Below are 15,529 nucleotides of genomic sequence, written 5' to 3' on the forward strand. Positions count from 1 at the left end.
TGTTATTATTAGTAGTAGTAAAATTCGATCCGTAGACTACTTACAAACAATAAGAAACTACCACAAGAGGAGATTGTAGAACACCATGTAGAAAAAACACCTTTTCACAGTCGGCCTTTTCCAGTCGAGCAGCACATTCCTGCAACATAAACTCATTCTCCAGTAACTGGATACTCAAACAAGTCATCATCTACAATAGTTTTGTCATTGTCATTTTAATTCCCTTCGTTTCCTCCTTTTAATTGTCTCGTTTTTACTAACTGTTGTACACCGCATGCTTCACGTTTGCTAATCATATGGATATTTGTGCTGTCTATGTGCTGTATTCCATGTTTTCATATGTCATATAGTCTGTCATTGGCCATGCTTTGTGTTTTTATATGAGCTTATGTGCCTTTTTACAAAAGTCTACATGTTCTCTGTAAGTTTGTTGTCTGCCTGTCTCAAATTGCCTGTCTCAAATTTCCTGACCTGAAAAGAGGCCTGAGGGAGAGTTTAAAAAATACAAATAAATACTATAGGCTACATAAAAACAAAATAACAATGCAGAGTAGCGAGACAAGCGAAGTCTGATTAAATAAAATAAAAGAAGAAAATAAATGAAAACATGATGACATCAGCCACAATATCTCTAACTGAATATTCATGGTTTTCCTAAAACATTATATTAATTATATGTCTTAGGAATAGTTAAAAAACATAAGAATAAATACTAAAGGCTACATACAAATTACAATGCAGAGCATGAACACAAGAGAAGAAAATAAATAGAACATCGATGACATCAGTCACTAATGGTAAAACTAACACTAGTATTGAGACATTTAAAGATGTGACATTTTCATTATTGCCTACAGCACATCTGTCTGTGAGGCTCGAGCTCACATCTGGCCCCGATCACGTCACGTGCCGGCAGCTGTCGCGATATTTCAACCAACAGCGGCGCGTGACTTCCGCTGCAAAGATCAATCCTCACGCGCTCCTCGTTATTGCGCACACCGTGCAGCAGAGGGAGCGCGAGGCGACGATGGTGTTGGTCCGTGAGTTTCCTGTCGGTGGGTGACGAAGATGACGATGATGATGATGATGAAGAAGAAGGCTGACTGGAGCCCGCGCACGCGCACAGCGGGCACAGTCTCCGGCCGGGTTTCCATGGTTACCACACAATAGGAGACGGGACAGGGGGCTGCGTGAAGGGGGAGAGAGAGAGAGAGGGGAGGAGGAGGAGGAGGAGGAGGAGGTCTGCAGAGCCGCTTGACTGGACACACCGCTGCAAGCACACACACGCACACACACAGTACAGGCTTTAATTGTCCATTTATTAATAGTTGGATTATGCCAAACGAGTTGTGTTTTCTTGGATAACGCACTGTCATTGCAACACTCCTATAATAAAACCTGTTTGTGTGTGTGTGTGTGTGTCCGTCCGTGTCCTCTTCTCTCCACATTCTCTCACCTCTGAGAACAAAGGCCTCGTCTCTGCCTCTTCATCGCGAGATGAAGACAAACATGTGGTAGTTGAGGCTGCTCACATACAGTAAAGGTGACTGTGGAGGGACTCAGCAACACAAGAGAGAGAGAGAGACCCTCCCTCTTGATCCCCTCCCTCCCTCTTCAGAGTTTGGCCCTCTCCTCCTCCTCCTCCTCCTCCTCTTCTTCTCTCTCTCTCTCTCTCTCCTTATGCAAATCACGCCCTCTCTCTCTCCCTTTCTCCCGACGTGCATCCCATCCCTCTCTCCCCTCTTGCTTTTTAAAAAATTGTGACTGTAAGAACCGGAGAGGAGGAGGAGGAGAAGGGGTATTTGGGGAAAGAAAGAAGGAGAAAAAAAGTGCAAGTCGTCCTAGAGGAAGAGGGGGAGTAGGAAGGGTGGGAGAGAGGTGGAGGGGGTATAAGAAAAAAAAGGGGGAGAAAGGGGGTGGGGAAGAGGCGAGGAGGGGACGCATCAATTTGTACAGTCTCCAGTTGGCACCCCTGTTTTTTTTTTCCTCCCCCTGCAACGAATAGAAGGAGATTTTCTTCTTGTGCATTTATTGTTATGATCGGAGCCCGATGCAACATGAGCCAGCACGAGCCCGTGTTGACAGACGCCTGGGCTGTGAGGCGTGCGTGTCAGCGTGCACCATAAAAAAAACCCCGACCAAACAGAGGGAGAGAAAGGAAAAGGGAGAGTGAGAGTGGGAGCACGCATCGCTGGATATCATAGGTAAGAAGAAGGAGAAAAAAACATGGATGCTCTTATTTTTGTGCATTTGGAGACCTCCTTCCATCGCTGGCCACGTCTGTGCCCTCCCTCCCTTTTTTCCTTTTCCTCTCCTTTGTGCGCTAATTACCATCATCACCTATGCTCCTGCGTTTGTGGCTAAAATTGTGTCCCGGTGCATGAATGTGGAGAGTGTGCACGACGCGCAGCCACATTCCAGCGAGGAGAGAGGGAAGGAAGGGAAGAGCCGGTGCGTAGAGCCATGATTCGCCATTCCAGAGCCTATCATCTTTCTTTTTGAGATGTGCAGCGGCGTCTAGAAGCAGCACTGCACAGGCATCCATTCTGATTGTGAACCTGAGTGTGTGTGCGTGTGTGTGTGTGTGTGTGTGCTGCTGAAAACACACGACTCTCTATCCCCTCCACCCCAGTCGTCGTATAGCCGGACCGGGCGGTGAGGGCTGGACTGTGCGGGGCTGTGCAGCAGCAGCCTCGGCCGGTCTCCTCCACGATATCGCAGAGGGGGAGAGAGAAGAAAAGAGTCGTTGCAGTGCCCCTGCTCGCTGGTGATGTAAGCAAGCTGCATGCTGCTGCTTTGCATCACATGCAGTGCAATTTGTTGATAATGCATGCGCGTGTGCTCGTGCAAATGCGTGTGGGACAGCATGCAGTGGTGACAACGCTGGTGCATATTAGTGCTGTGTTTGTGGGACCATGGTCAGTGGAGCACAGAGAGGCCGGTGGCTGCCACCTGTAACTGAGACGTATTATGTACACACACACAGCTACTGGTCACAGATTGTTTGAACTTGGAGTCGTTCCTATGTTAATTGGGGTCATTGTGCATGCACTGCATTGTCAGACAGGCCTCGAGGTGCCACCTTTCTCCATTGTGCAGGGATTGTACCAAAATATTACTCCTAGGTCTGGATCAGTCACTGCAGCATGCTCTTGTAATTAATGCATAGCCATGTGTAGTGGAGCAGCTACAGTATTTACAGGAGCCGACTTGCCTCATCAACGCACACACATGCACGTATATACTGGAGTGTGCATGTAGCCTATATCAGCTGTGCTAAGTGTGTAGCCAAATAGCTTATTTTTTGGTCATACAGCGGCGTGCACTATTTATATCCTCATTCAATATGCATGAGACAATTTTTCGTCATCGTGGTACATGAATGAATGGATCAGACAAGCCCTCGCACAGTAGTGCACCTATGTTGTCAGGCACACCCAAATGGATGGAGGATCTTGCTTGCCGTTGTACATTTCCCTTAATGGCTGGCTGGATGAATAGGCATGTGATTCTGCTGGCCATAGCCAGGGCATGTGGGTTAACCACAAGTGGCTGTGGGTTTGGGCTGTTGTGGGGTGAAGGTGGAAGAAGAGGGGGTGTGGCCCCCATGTTCGCCGGGCTTTCATTGGAGTTCACTGTCTTCTGCAGACTGCCATCCAAAATGCAGGCTACCAATCCACACCTTCTCTGTTCTGCATCTATTATCTGTGGTTCAGTGTGGAGGCTCCCAGTTCTGCTGCACCCAAAACAAAGCATTCTGCTGGGTTTAACTGCTGTGCTTAAATGCTTCCTGGCTACTGTGGTGAAAACAGAAGAAAGAGGGGAGACTGTTTTGAGTGCAGTGCAAAAGCAGTTGTGCCGATACAGTGTGAGGCATGCTGGGAATTTAAATGTTGCATCTGGGCTTCTTGCTTTTGTAAACTCCGATGTTTTCATGATGTCACAAATTCCTTGACTCCACACTCCATGCAAACGACATTGCTCAGTACTGCATCCTGACGTGAAGCAATAGTTTTTTGGCAAATCACTGTAGGATTTTCCAGGCAGATAAATACTGAATAATACCTTCTTTGTTTATGCTTCTTTGCAGGTTTTGGTAGCTCTCGTGGTGTAACACTCATCCCAGTCAGTAAGCAACAGGAACCAATTCAGTCCCAGCAATGGCTTGTGTTGTAAAATGGACGTTATAAAGAAGAAACAATGAAAACAAGGACACACAAAGAATCGGTATGCACGAGGCCTACATATTTCTTTTATATATATATTTTTTACAGTGACTTCAGGGATTGTGTACCTGCCTGATTCTTGTGTTTGGCACAATCTAAAGTACAACTATAATTAGTTCAGTGTGTGATAATATTTCAAAACAGTCGGGCTGACTAACATGTAAATCATTTATTTGGTAGTGAGATGCAGTAATGTGGTCTAAAAAAAGCAGATTACTTGTTTATACTTTATTCTGTCGTCATTCTCTCCCTCCTCTCTGTGTCCTCCCTTCACTTTGTTATGCCCTGTTCTTCTTTTCACCTCCCTCTTCTCTTAATTCTCAATTTGTCGTTGCCCTTGAATGGCACAAACTTGTGTTAACTCTGTATTATCCTCAACAAACACATCTCTTTATTTCTCTCTGTACATCTCTAACCTTGTTTTAACCATTCATGCTTTCCTCTGCCTTCCACATTTCCCCTCTTTCCATGGACTTTGGGCTGTGCAGATGCCCATGCGCAGTGGGCGGCGGCGGGGGGCGAGTGAGGAGAGAAGGGGCAGACGCCCGCACTCCAGCCCCACTCGCCCTGAACGCAACGATAGACAGACGGTTAGAGCCTCTACCTCTTTTGTCTCCCTTTCTATCCTGTCGTTTTCACTATAAGTTTCTGTGTGTGCATGCAAGCAGCAATGTTAATACCAATAAAGACCTGTCTCCTTGAATTGTGTGTGTGTGTGTGTGTGTGTGTGTGTGTGTGTGTGTGTGTGTGTGTGTGTGTGTGTGTGTGTGTGTGTGTGTGTGTGTGTGTGTGTGTGTGTGTGTGTGTGTGTGTGTGTGTGTGTGTGTGTGTGTGTGTGTGTGTGGTCAGTGTATGAGTCATCAGTATGATTGCCACAGACCCTTGCCGTGTCAGTATTGTTCGATATCGTGGTTTACGGCTTACTACTCTCAAATCTTTGATGTTTCATGTTTGACATTGATGTTTTATGTCTGTGTGCATGTGTGCGTGCTTGCGTCCGAGTGTGACTTTGTTCTAAAAACAGACACAGGCCTATTAGGGATTCAAAAGCATCACTATGGAATTTAAAGTCTTGTGTTGTTTTAGCAAAGAGGTGCTGTTGAGGAATTGGCTGGAAATCGCTTCAGTCGCAGATCACAAGGGCATGATTCATCAGAGAGTGAGGGGGAGGAACTTGTGTCTCCTCCAAAGAGGCAGAAAGTTCAGGTTTGTGTTACATTTCATCACCCTGTTATGTAAAGACCAAGTATAAAGCTTTGATTCAGCTAAATCATTTAAAAGGCAACATCTAAGCCAGTAAGAGTTTTCCTTCTGCATATGTATATATTTATATATCTATAAAAACTATTACTACATTTTTAAAATTTAGGATTCTACCTCATCCACAAATGATCTTTTCTTGTCAGGATTCAGTCTCTACCCCAAACCCTCCAACATCAACACACTCGACTGACAGCTCGGCTCCTTCCACTGTCCCACCTCCAACCTTGGTTGCCAGCCAATCTCGTGAGAGTGACAACGAAGATGGCCAATCCCAGGGCAGCAGGAGTTCGGTTGTTGGGAGTCTGGCCAATAGCAGCAGCAGTCTGAGCAGCGGGCGGGATATAGACCAGGACAATCGTTCCTCATCTCCGAGTCTCTCTGCTTCCCCTCTGGGTAGCCTGGATTCTGATTCCGACGGCCCGGACTCACCAAAGCAAGGAGAGAGGGAACGAGAGAAAGGCAAGGAAGGGGGAGCGGGGAAGGTGTCAGGGGAGGAGAGGAGAGCGCTACGAGAGGGGAGAGGAGAGGACTCCTGTGGAGATGGAGAAAAGCGAGATGTGGATGCAAGAATTGAAGACTGTCCTTCTCTTAAGCCCCCCTCCACTCCGTGCTCTTCCTCTGGTCTGACTCCCTCCCTCCGGGGAGCAGGGGATTCATCGAATGACAGCAATAGCGGGAGGAAGTCCTACTTCTCCCTGGACTCCAAATTGATGTGTAAAGTTGAGTATGGTGGACCAGTGGGTGTCGATGGTGCACTTAGTGGCAACCGAATGAATTCCAAAGCCAGCACACAGTGCGTGACCAAGACAACTATCTCGGGAGACTTTTCCCACAACAGCCCCAACATTCCACACTCCTTACCCCCTCCTCTCCCACCTCCACCTGCCTTGAAGCCCTTGGAGCTAGGGGGACAAAACCTGCCTGCTGAGGTTAAGACAGAAAGAGACAAAATAGAAAAAGCAGACAAACTCCTGGACAAGGCTCAGTCCACTCCTCCCTCGCTGTTGCCACAGACCGGCCCCCAGCCACAGTCCCAGCCTCAGACCCAGACCTCCACCCACCCTCATCACTACAGCTCCACCAGCTGGCAGGGTGGCACGGCAACTGGTTGCCAGGGGAGTTGGGGCTACACCCGTTACCCTAGCAACCACCACCCACACCAACCACAGCACCAGCCCCCAGTGCAGCAGCAGCAACTTCCCTCTGTTTACAACCCTCCGTCCTCTCGCCACTCCTCCTCCCACCCCTCTTACCTCCCCCATCCTCATCCTCACCCCCACAGGGAGTACCTTCCCAGGTACGCCGGAGGGGGAGGGGAAAGAGAGAGGGGGGCTGCAGGAGAGAGGGAGAGGGGAGTGAGGGGGGAGTGTGGGGGGAGAGAGATGAACAGGGAGTTCTCTGCTCCCATTGGCAACAGCAGCAACAATAGTAGTGGGGCTAATAGTAATAGTGCTTGTGGTGGAATAGGTGGACCCAACAGCATCCAAGGCAGGGAGTTTGGGGGTCTGTCAGTGGGTCAGAACCGGGAGTTCCAAAGTTCTGGGAGAGATGGACCTAACTTAGCTCCTGAAAGAAGAGACTTCGGTCCACCTTTCAGAGACAGGGAGCGAGAAAGGGAAAGGGAACGTGAAGGAGGAAGGGAGTTTCCTCTGCCAAACCAAAATCAGAGTAGAGACTTTGGCCCCAATGGAGCTGGAGGGGGGCATCCCAGAGACAAAGATGGAGGCAGGTGGGGTGAGTTTGGTGGCCAGACAAGAGAGGTTGTTGGAAACAGTAACCCAAACAACAGCTCTATCCCCCAGGGTAACCCTCCAAGTTCAACCAGCGGTTTACCTGTCACCCCAATGCTGAACCGAGACCCACCTGCATCACCCCAAAACAATCCCAGCCACCCCTCTCATTCCTCCCTGCCGCCACACCCCCACCCACATCCCCCAAACTCATCCAACCGAGACTTTCCTCCTTCAATGGACCAGGCACAAACTCCCTCCTCGGGAGCCGACCACTTTCATAGAGAGTACACTCCCACTGGAGGAAAAGACTTTCCTGCCGGGGCGCCTCCTTCTGCTGGCACAAATCGAGAGTACCTCAGCTCCCCTGGGGTGACTCCAAACCTTGGACGAGAGTATTCCGGGCCTGGAGGAACCCAACACCCCCACCCACCTCACCCCCACTACCAGTCTGCACCCAGAGACAGAGACAGAGAAAGGGACTCAAACCTGCGAGAGTCAGCTTTGTACCAAAACCGTGGAGGCCCAAGCCAACCTCCTGCACTCTCTCCTTCCTCCTCGTCCACCCATCACGTACACCCTCCCAATCCTCCTTACCCACCACCACCTCAGCCCCCTCTAGCCCCACCTCAAACCTCCCATGCCCAGCCACCCCCATCGGGTATGACACCCAATGTACGCCCCCAGCACTACCAGTCCTCGTCCCAGACTCCTCCAACCCCTCTTTCTCCCTTACCCAGCCCATCCACCAATCAGATGGGAGGCTTCTCATCTTTTCCTCCTGGCTCCTCCTCTGCACCCAACATGCCACTTCCTGGACCGGGTGTGCCATCCAGCTGTTCACCTGGATGTCGCCCCTCCCCTTTCCATGGCACTTTGAACAACCACCCTCCATTCAGTGGAACGTACCACTCCAATGGGAACAGTGGCAGTAACATGGCCAACAGCAATAGCAACAATAGCGCACCCAATAGCAGCAATACCAACTCACAGTCTCTCTCGCCTCAAAATATGTCCAAAGGACCCCCGCCTCTTAGTAACTCTGCCAACAACATCAGCGTCTCGGCTCCTGCCTCCAGTTCTTCACTCCCCTGTGGAGACGGACATTCAGATTCAGGCCCGCCTCCCACACCTGTCATCATCAAGGAAGAACCTATAGAAGACAGGGAAGAGAATGAAAGCCCACCTTTGGTGTTGAGAAGCCCTTCTCCTGAACCCAAACCTGTAGACATCCCTATCCACGCCAGTCAATCAGCACGGTACAGTCAAAAAGACATTATTATCTTAACTGAGATTACCAATATACCCCTGTTCAGTCCCTCTTTATGCGAACAAAAGTAATTAACAGTAATTCAAATTTTATGATGGTTTTAATAATGATGGTTGTAATAATGCTGTGCTACACTGCTGTATCTCCTGTTTCTAGATTTCACAAGGTCCTTGACCGTGGCAACGGGAACTCCTGTGCCCGCAGCGATGTCCTCTTTGTCCCGTTGGATGGCTCCAAACTGTGGAAGAAGAGAAATGAGATGATTGAAAGGGCCCGGAGGGAGGTTGAACAGCGGGCCAGAGACCTGAGAGAAAAAGAGAGGGAAAGAGAGCGGGAGCGGGAGCGTGAGAGGGAACTGGATCGACATCTACAGGTGTGCACATTGGAGCGTGATAATTATGTAGTGTGTCATATTTAATGGATTTGATGTAGATTAAATTGATCACTTGAATGGGAGGGGAGTAAAGCAGATGAAATTTACTGTCTCCTCCTGTTTTCTCTGCAGCAGCAGAAGGATGTCAACGCAGCTGGAGTGTGTCGCCAGGGTTCCTCACTCTTCTTTCCCTCCTCGTCCTCTATCATCCTTGACCCTTCATCTTCCTCATGCAACCCTGTCTCCCATCAGTCCCCTCACCCCCAGCATCATCAACATCCACATGTTCACCTTTCTCAAGCACATCATCTTCACCCCTCCCTCTCTCACTCTATCCCCCACTCCCTCCTCCTGCCATCCATGGGTGGAGCATCAGCCATGGTTGGAGGCCCACAGGGAGCCCTGGGAATGGGTTTAGGAGGTCCGTACCTGGGCCCAGACACCCCAGCACTGAGAACCCTGAGCGAGTATGCTCGCCCTCATGCTATGTCTCCTCTCGGAGCAGCAAGCCGTGCCCAGGCACACCACCAACAAATGCACCATGGTCATCCCCATGTCCACCCGTCATTTTTCCTTCCTCAGTTCCAAAATCATGCTTTAGCCCACCCCCACCATATGCCTGCTGATGCAGCTACAGCAGCAGCCATCTTGGGTTTTTTGTATGGGGGCAGTCTTGAAGGTGGTCCAGTTGTTGGTGGCCACCCAGGAATGGCTGGAGGCCAGATACCTGGAGGGCTTGGGGGAGCAGGATTCGGAGGAGTTGGCTTTCCTCATGCGATGGCTGCACATCGAGATCGAATGAAGCAAGGGTTTGAATTTAAGAGCGATGAGCGGGTTTACCAACCAGGGTCCATACCTGATCATGCAGCTCTTGCACTTGCCCACTCACATTCACATGCCCATGCCAACGCCCATGTGCATGCGCATTCCCTGCTCCTTGGAGGAGGTTCTGCGGGATCTAATGAGGTGTCAATCTATGGCACTCCTCCTCCCCCAGCTCCCCCTGGCCCTCCACACCTCCAGAACCCAAGCCTGGCCCCAGTAACTCGACCTCCCAACCCTCCGGCCCCTCAGTCTCTGTCCAATCCACCCCCCCCATCTCTCCTCCCACCCTCACTCCCCTCTCACCCTTCATCCGCGGCACCCACTGCCCCCACAGCCCCGGCCGCCCCTGCTGCTCCTCCGCCAGCTCCTCCTCCACCTGCTCCACCGACCTCCAATGCCGCCTCACTTCATCACCCAGTCCCTCATTCTTCTTTTCCCAGCCCTCTGTCCTCTCATCTGCCACCAGCCCCTGCTCCAGCCGCTCCCCCCGAGGCCTACCCCACTCCCACTCGCTCACCCGCCTCTTATGAGCGAGACAGGAGTGAGGAAAGAGAGCGGGAGAGGGAGCGAGACAGAGCAGCTTTGCCGCCATTTGGGGACAGAGAGCGAGAAAGAGAGAGGGAGAGAGAAAGGGGAGGAAGTGGTGGAGGAGGTGGAGGAGGAGCAGGAGGGGGAAGTGGAGGAGGAGGAACAGGTGGAGGAGGTGGGGGAGAGAATCTGGGACGTCTTCAGATGCTAAACGTGACGCCTCATCATCACCAGCATTCACACATCCACTCACATCTTCACCTACACCAGCAAGACACAGGTACCCACTGCTACAAATAACGCTGTCATTGTCACTATCAACTGCCTTGAGATTATACTGATGTGCTACTATCTGACTTTCATAGTTAACAATAGACTTTTGACACATGCCAGATTTGTGAACTACAAGTCTGGTGATATTAACATTTAGAAAAGCAGCAGCCAATACTCTGTGATTCCAGGTGTTAATGGGTCATAGATAGTTATTTAAGCCATCTGATCAGTTTGTTCAAATATGTTTCAGCCAAAATGCATAGAGGATTAACATTTTCCAGTGTATATATATATCTAGGAAATATTTTACTGCTTACACATTGTATTGATTGACCGCTCTTGAAAAAGCTATTATGTTCATATTAATAAAATATAACCAACAACCTTATGTTCCTAGAATGTAACGATTCTCTTACATGTCTGACGCTTTGACTCATATTAAATATCTCCTGTATTTCTTATTACATCATTGGCATCCAGCGGCGGGCGGGGTTCACCCCCTGATGGACCCGTTGGCGTCGGGGTCTCCTTTGGCACGCCTCCCATATCCAGGAGCCACGCTAGGCACTCCCATCCTGGCTCACCCCCTCACTGACAGCGAGGTGCTCCGCCAACAGCTGTTCGGTGAGGAGAAGGCTCCTCGTCCATGTACTCGTTCAATTTCTTTCTCTAAAAACTCCACAGTGCATAAAGTTTATGAATACGACAATGATGATTGACCTTGGTGCTCTTTCTTTCTCCTTTTCCCCTGTTGTGTTCCCACATGCTCCTCCTCCTCCTTTCCACCCTTCCCACCGCCCCAGGTGCTCCTTTCCGTGACTTGCCCCAGCCGTCCTCCCTCACTGGACCCATGTCAGCAGCCCACCAGCTCCAGGCCATGCAGCAGGCCCAGAGTGCCGAGCTGCAAATCCAGAGACTGGCCCTGGAACAACAGTGGATCCATCACCACCACCACCACTCCCTCACCCAGGACGAGTACTACAGGTGAGGAGGCTTTGTGAATCTGAATAAACATCATGTAGGACACGAAAAAGCAGAAAATCCTCAGATTTGAGAAGAAACTAGAAAACGTAAAATGCAAAATATAGATTTTTTTTCTGGGATTAATCGATTACTAATTCAGCTCTAATGTTCTGGTCGCTGCTGCTGTGGAGACTTAAAAGCAGCATCTTAAAGATCTAATCCGACTAAACCGATGGGCTTCTGCCAAATTTAAGACCCAAACATGACCTGAGACCTAGAGCTATATTCCCTGTGTAACTACTGTATGTTTCATCATTTATTGACTGCTCATCATGTTACTGCAGTTCATGGGCTGCACTCCTTCTCTCTGTGCACTGTGCAAAACTACATGCAAACAGTTAACTTGCATGGATGCATTGAAAAGAAAAAACATTTCTCCATAAAATTACTTTTGAAAATAACCAAACCGGATTTGACAAACAGCAAAATGGCCTTTACTAAATAAATGACATGTGTAGACGTTGTTTGGTTACGACAAACTCTAAAAATGCCTTGATTGTAGGTTGACTAAACACACAACACGAGTAAATTCACTCAGTGATTGTGTTTTTGTAGATGAGGAGAAGTTTAAATCTTTACAAGTGCCAATTCTCGCTCAATTATAAGTGTGGTGGAACATGAATGTAGGTTAGTTATGCTGTAGTTATACTTACATTTGTCAGTTTTCTAGCGAGAAAGCTTAGGTGTAACTGGTAGCTTAGCTTTGTGGCCTTAGGAGGTAATTTCTCGTCCTATAGTGGTTTAAAAATATCCATAACCATCTGAATCCCATATCTGAACCCAACCTGAGCTCTGACCTCCAATTTGCAATCTAACACGGTTCCTCCTTTGACCTTTTAGTCACCTGAAGAAAGAAAGCGACAAGACCCTGTGAGGGAGGGACGCAACAGAGAGCAGCATGGAGAAAACCGAGGGACAGTGTGTGTGTGTGTGTGTGTGTGTGTGTGTGTGTGTGTGTGTGTGTGTGTGTGTGTGTGTGTGTGTGTGTGTGTGTGTGTGTGTGTGTGTGTGTGTGTGTGTGTGTGTGTGTGTGTGTGTGTGTGTGTGTGTGTGTGTGTGTGCCTGCGCGCAAACTTAAACGCATCAAGCAAAGGGCGAAGCACTGGACACAGTGAAGGAATAAAGACTCAAAAGAAAAGCTGGACTGAAGGACGGGGAATTCACTCAAGAAATCAAGAAGACTTTGAAGGATTGACAAAAGAAGGAGGAGGAGGAGGAGGAGGGTGTAAAAACGTGCACCGGGATGAAGATCCAGACTCCAGTACTTCCCTTCATTATGTTCTTGAACTCCAGTCCTGTTTTGTATCGTGCTCCGTACAGTATATTAGATGGGGGCAGCTATAGTGAAGTACCGTATGTGTAAAATACTTTTGCCAGAAGGAATGTGTACATGAGTCTCTTTTATGTCATTGCATGTAGCTATAGCGCTTATTCTGACCTGGTGGAACTTTTGGTTCTATTTTTAGTAATCACCCCCTCTTTTGTACCCGAGGGGCGTTCTATATGCATGAGACCAGCAATTTAGTGTTATGTTTATGATCAATAGTATTGTTATTATGATTAATGTTGTCTGTTTGTTGATAATGATATAATTATATATACAGTACATATTATTTGTATTATTTTTTTACATTTTCATGGTATGGCAGGCAGTTTTTATTTTTATTTTTTATTTTGGATTTACCTTGTGAAACAAGATGCAAATGAAGGCAAAAAAATCTGGAAATAAATTATAATCTTTTTTTTTCTAGTCTCTTGCGTATTCATGCGTGCGCTGTTCCCCACCACCACCTCTGCCCCATACATTCAGACTATTTCCCCTGTCTTTGTTTTATACAAGTCACTCATGCACAAAGCATATCAAATTCCTCACCCCCCCCCCCATGTCTCCCTCTCTCTTTCTCTCTCCCCGTCTCTCTCCCCATTGGTCTCTCCCTCCCTCTCTTGGCGAGTGTAGCTAATGGGAGACACATGGGATGAGTGTGAGATATGGGAGATGAGTTGCTCCAGTGAACACCAGCCACCCTGTAGAGCGAGCATTCCTTGCTGCACTGTAAAAATGAGAAGGGGAAAAAAAAAATCTATATAAAGAGAGAATGAAAAGGAGAGAGAGAGAAAGCCGGAGCGGTGAGAGTGTGATTTACGTACGCTGCTGAAGGCTCAGGGTGCTGTGTGTTCTCACCGTGTCCAGCTGCAGGAATCTCCTTCAAACCGACACGGATCAGTGAATACGACCCTCGCGTTGAAAGACAGATTCACTGCTGCCTCTCAGATTTGGGGGAACGTGTAGATGTGGTTGAACAAACTTTATTTTTTGTAATGATACTCTCTGTCCTTTTATATTTCCTCACACGATGCCCCTCGGTATCTCAAGCCTACATCTCTTTCCTTTTAATGCGATAAAAAAAACCCTCCTCATCCAGATGTGACGTTGATGGATGGCCGTATCCGTAACAACCATCGCAGACAGGATAGTGATATTGGATGTGAGGCACGCCACAGTGTGTGAAATATAGACTGTGCAGGGCCATGCTTGTGGGTTGCTATGCAGGTTGGGTGTCATTAAAAGTCACCTTGAGTAAGTATGTCAACATAATGTAAAGTATCATCCAGCAGGACAAATCTGATTCTCCCCGCCGGTGACATCACATCTGGGTGATATTCTTAGCACTTCATCAGTCCTCTCTCAGGGTGGACGAGGACGTTATGAGAGATGAAGGACTTCATTATGAACGTGTAGGCCTGGTATTATTATCCCCACAGCTGATGAAAATAAAAGTTATCTGCAAATAAGTCTTTCATACTGACCTACTTTGTGATATCAGATATGAATGCTTTCGTGCATTCGATTCATGAACAGTGTCCGGTAACATTTAAATCACAATTTTTAAGTAGATCTTTGTGGCTTTTCTTTTAATTACCTGCACTGTCAGTAATACAAATCTGGCAGCAGCGCGACAAGAGGAACTAGAATTGTTTGTTATGCAAAACTACATCAAGGATGACTACGAAACTTGTGGATGATGCGGGATGGGTCAGAAAAAAAAACAATTAAATCCCGATCAGAGGTCGGATCTAGAAATTTTCCACTTTATCATTGTGAGATGTGGTGTCTTCAACATTTTCGTTGATTTCTCAGAGAATGATTCTTTGTTGAGGGGACTGTAGTTTGGTGCAGGTCCAAATAAAAATCTGGATCTAGTGAATTTGAATGTGGTTTTATAAGAGGACTGTTGGGCCTTGGTGGGGGTTTCCACTTTACACTCCCATCAGGCCTGTAGATCATCTCCGGTTTTACTGTTTACGATCTCACGTTGAAGCTTCTTTTATAGACACAGATTACTTTTACATCGCAATAGTTCTGAGCCGGAGTATTTCCACATTGGAGCTTCACGAAGGGAAACTCTACTCTGCTTCAACATGTCATTCAGCTGCAGATGGCCCATCCAGGCTCTCAGCCGGGAGCTGAGTTTTCACCTACTTCACCTGCCCTAACCCAGATGATCAATCTCCTCTGACCTCTGTCTCTCTCCGTTCCAACCCGGAGAAGAGGATCCCAGAGGATCATCTTGAGACGTCGCTGAGCATCTCTAAGTGGATGTGGACGACGTGTGGGGTGAACTGAGCAGAAGCTCGACCTTCCAACTGGCTACAGACCAGGGTCAGTGCTGCTCACAGTTTGACTCAACAACCAGGATTATGGTTTAAACTGGTCTGAAAGACTTCACCCTCAACTATACGTTATGTGAGTTTGTATCTTGCATTTAAACCAATCTATTGTCTGTTAAACAAAGTGGAAACTGGGGTGGCTGTGGCTCAGGAGGTAGATCGAGGCATCCTCTCGCCAGAAGGATGGCGGTTTGATCCCAGTCTCTATTCCACATGCGGAAATGTCCTCGGGTCAAGAAACTGAACCCCAAATTGCCCCTGACATCTGTGCCAACAGTGTGTGGGTGAAACTGTACTGTAAGACTAGGAAGGCCCAATAAGTAAATAGAGACCAATCCAGAGGTGATGT

The 15,529-nt window shown here is 48.1% G+C and overlaps 1 protein-coding gene across 8 annotated transcripts; it reads left to right on the plus strand.

Moving 5' to 3' along the window:
* The first annotated feature begins 1,908 nt into the window (after positions 1 to 1,908).
* atn1 (atrophin 1) lies at positions 1,909 to 13,261 on the plus strand. Of its 8 annotated transcripts, XM_035162578.2 has the most exons (11): positions 1,909 to 2,204; positions 2,633 to 2,772; positions 4,091 to 4,227; positions 4,715 to 4,816; positions 5,313 to 5,432; positions 5,633 to 8,478; positions 8,646 to 8,862; positions 8,995 to 10,495; positions 10,969 to 11,136; positions 11,292 to 11,472; positions 12,352 to 13,261. In XM_035162578.2, exons 3-11 carry the CDS (start codon positions 4,201 to 4,203, stop codon positions 12,383 to 12,385), a joined length of 5,196 nt encoding a protein of 1,731 aa, XP_035018469.1. In that variant the 5' UTR covers positions 1,909 to 2,204; positions 2,633 to 2,772; positions 4,091 to 4,200; the 3' UTR covers positions 12,386 to 13,261. The 8 variants fall into 8 exon arrangements, 7 of the variants coding, with proteins under 7 accessions (XP_035018469.1, XP_035018468.1, XP_035018473.1 ...); XM_035162577.2 differs by lacking the exon at positions 2,633 to 2,772; XM_035162582.2 differs by lacking the exon at positions 2,633 to 2,772 and having other exon boundaries at positions 10,969 to 11,112.
* Positions 13,262 to 15,529: the final 2,268 nt, after the last annotated feature.

This window comes from Hippoglossus stenolepis, chromosome 8 (genome assembly GCF_022539355.2).
Source record: "Hippoglossus stenolepis isolate QCI-W04-F060 chromosome 8, HSTE1.2, whole genome shotgun sequence".
Taxonomy (NCBI): Eukaryota; Metazoa; Chordata; class Actinopteri; order Pleuronectiformes; family Pleuronectidae; genus Hippoglossus; species Hippoglossus stenolepis.

Bases quoted from the DNA above. Each gene is read 5' to 3' on its own strand.
- atn1 (XM_035162578.2), top strand. From the start codon at position 4,201: ATGAAAACAAGGACACACAAAGAATCG. The intron at 8,479-8,645 runs GTACAGTCAAAA...TCCTGTTTCTAG, and splicing joins CACGCCAGTCAATCAGCACG to ATTTCACAAGGTCCTTGACC. The intron at 11,473-12,351 runs GTGAGGAGGCTT...TTGACCTTTTAG, and splicing joins ACCCAGGACGAGTACTACAG to TCACCTGAAGAAAGAAAGCG.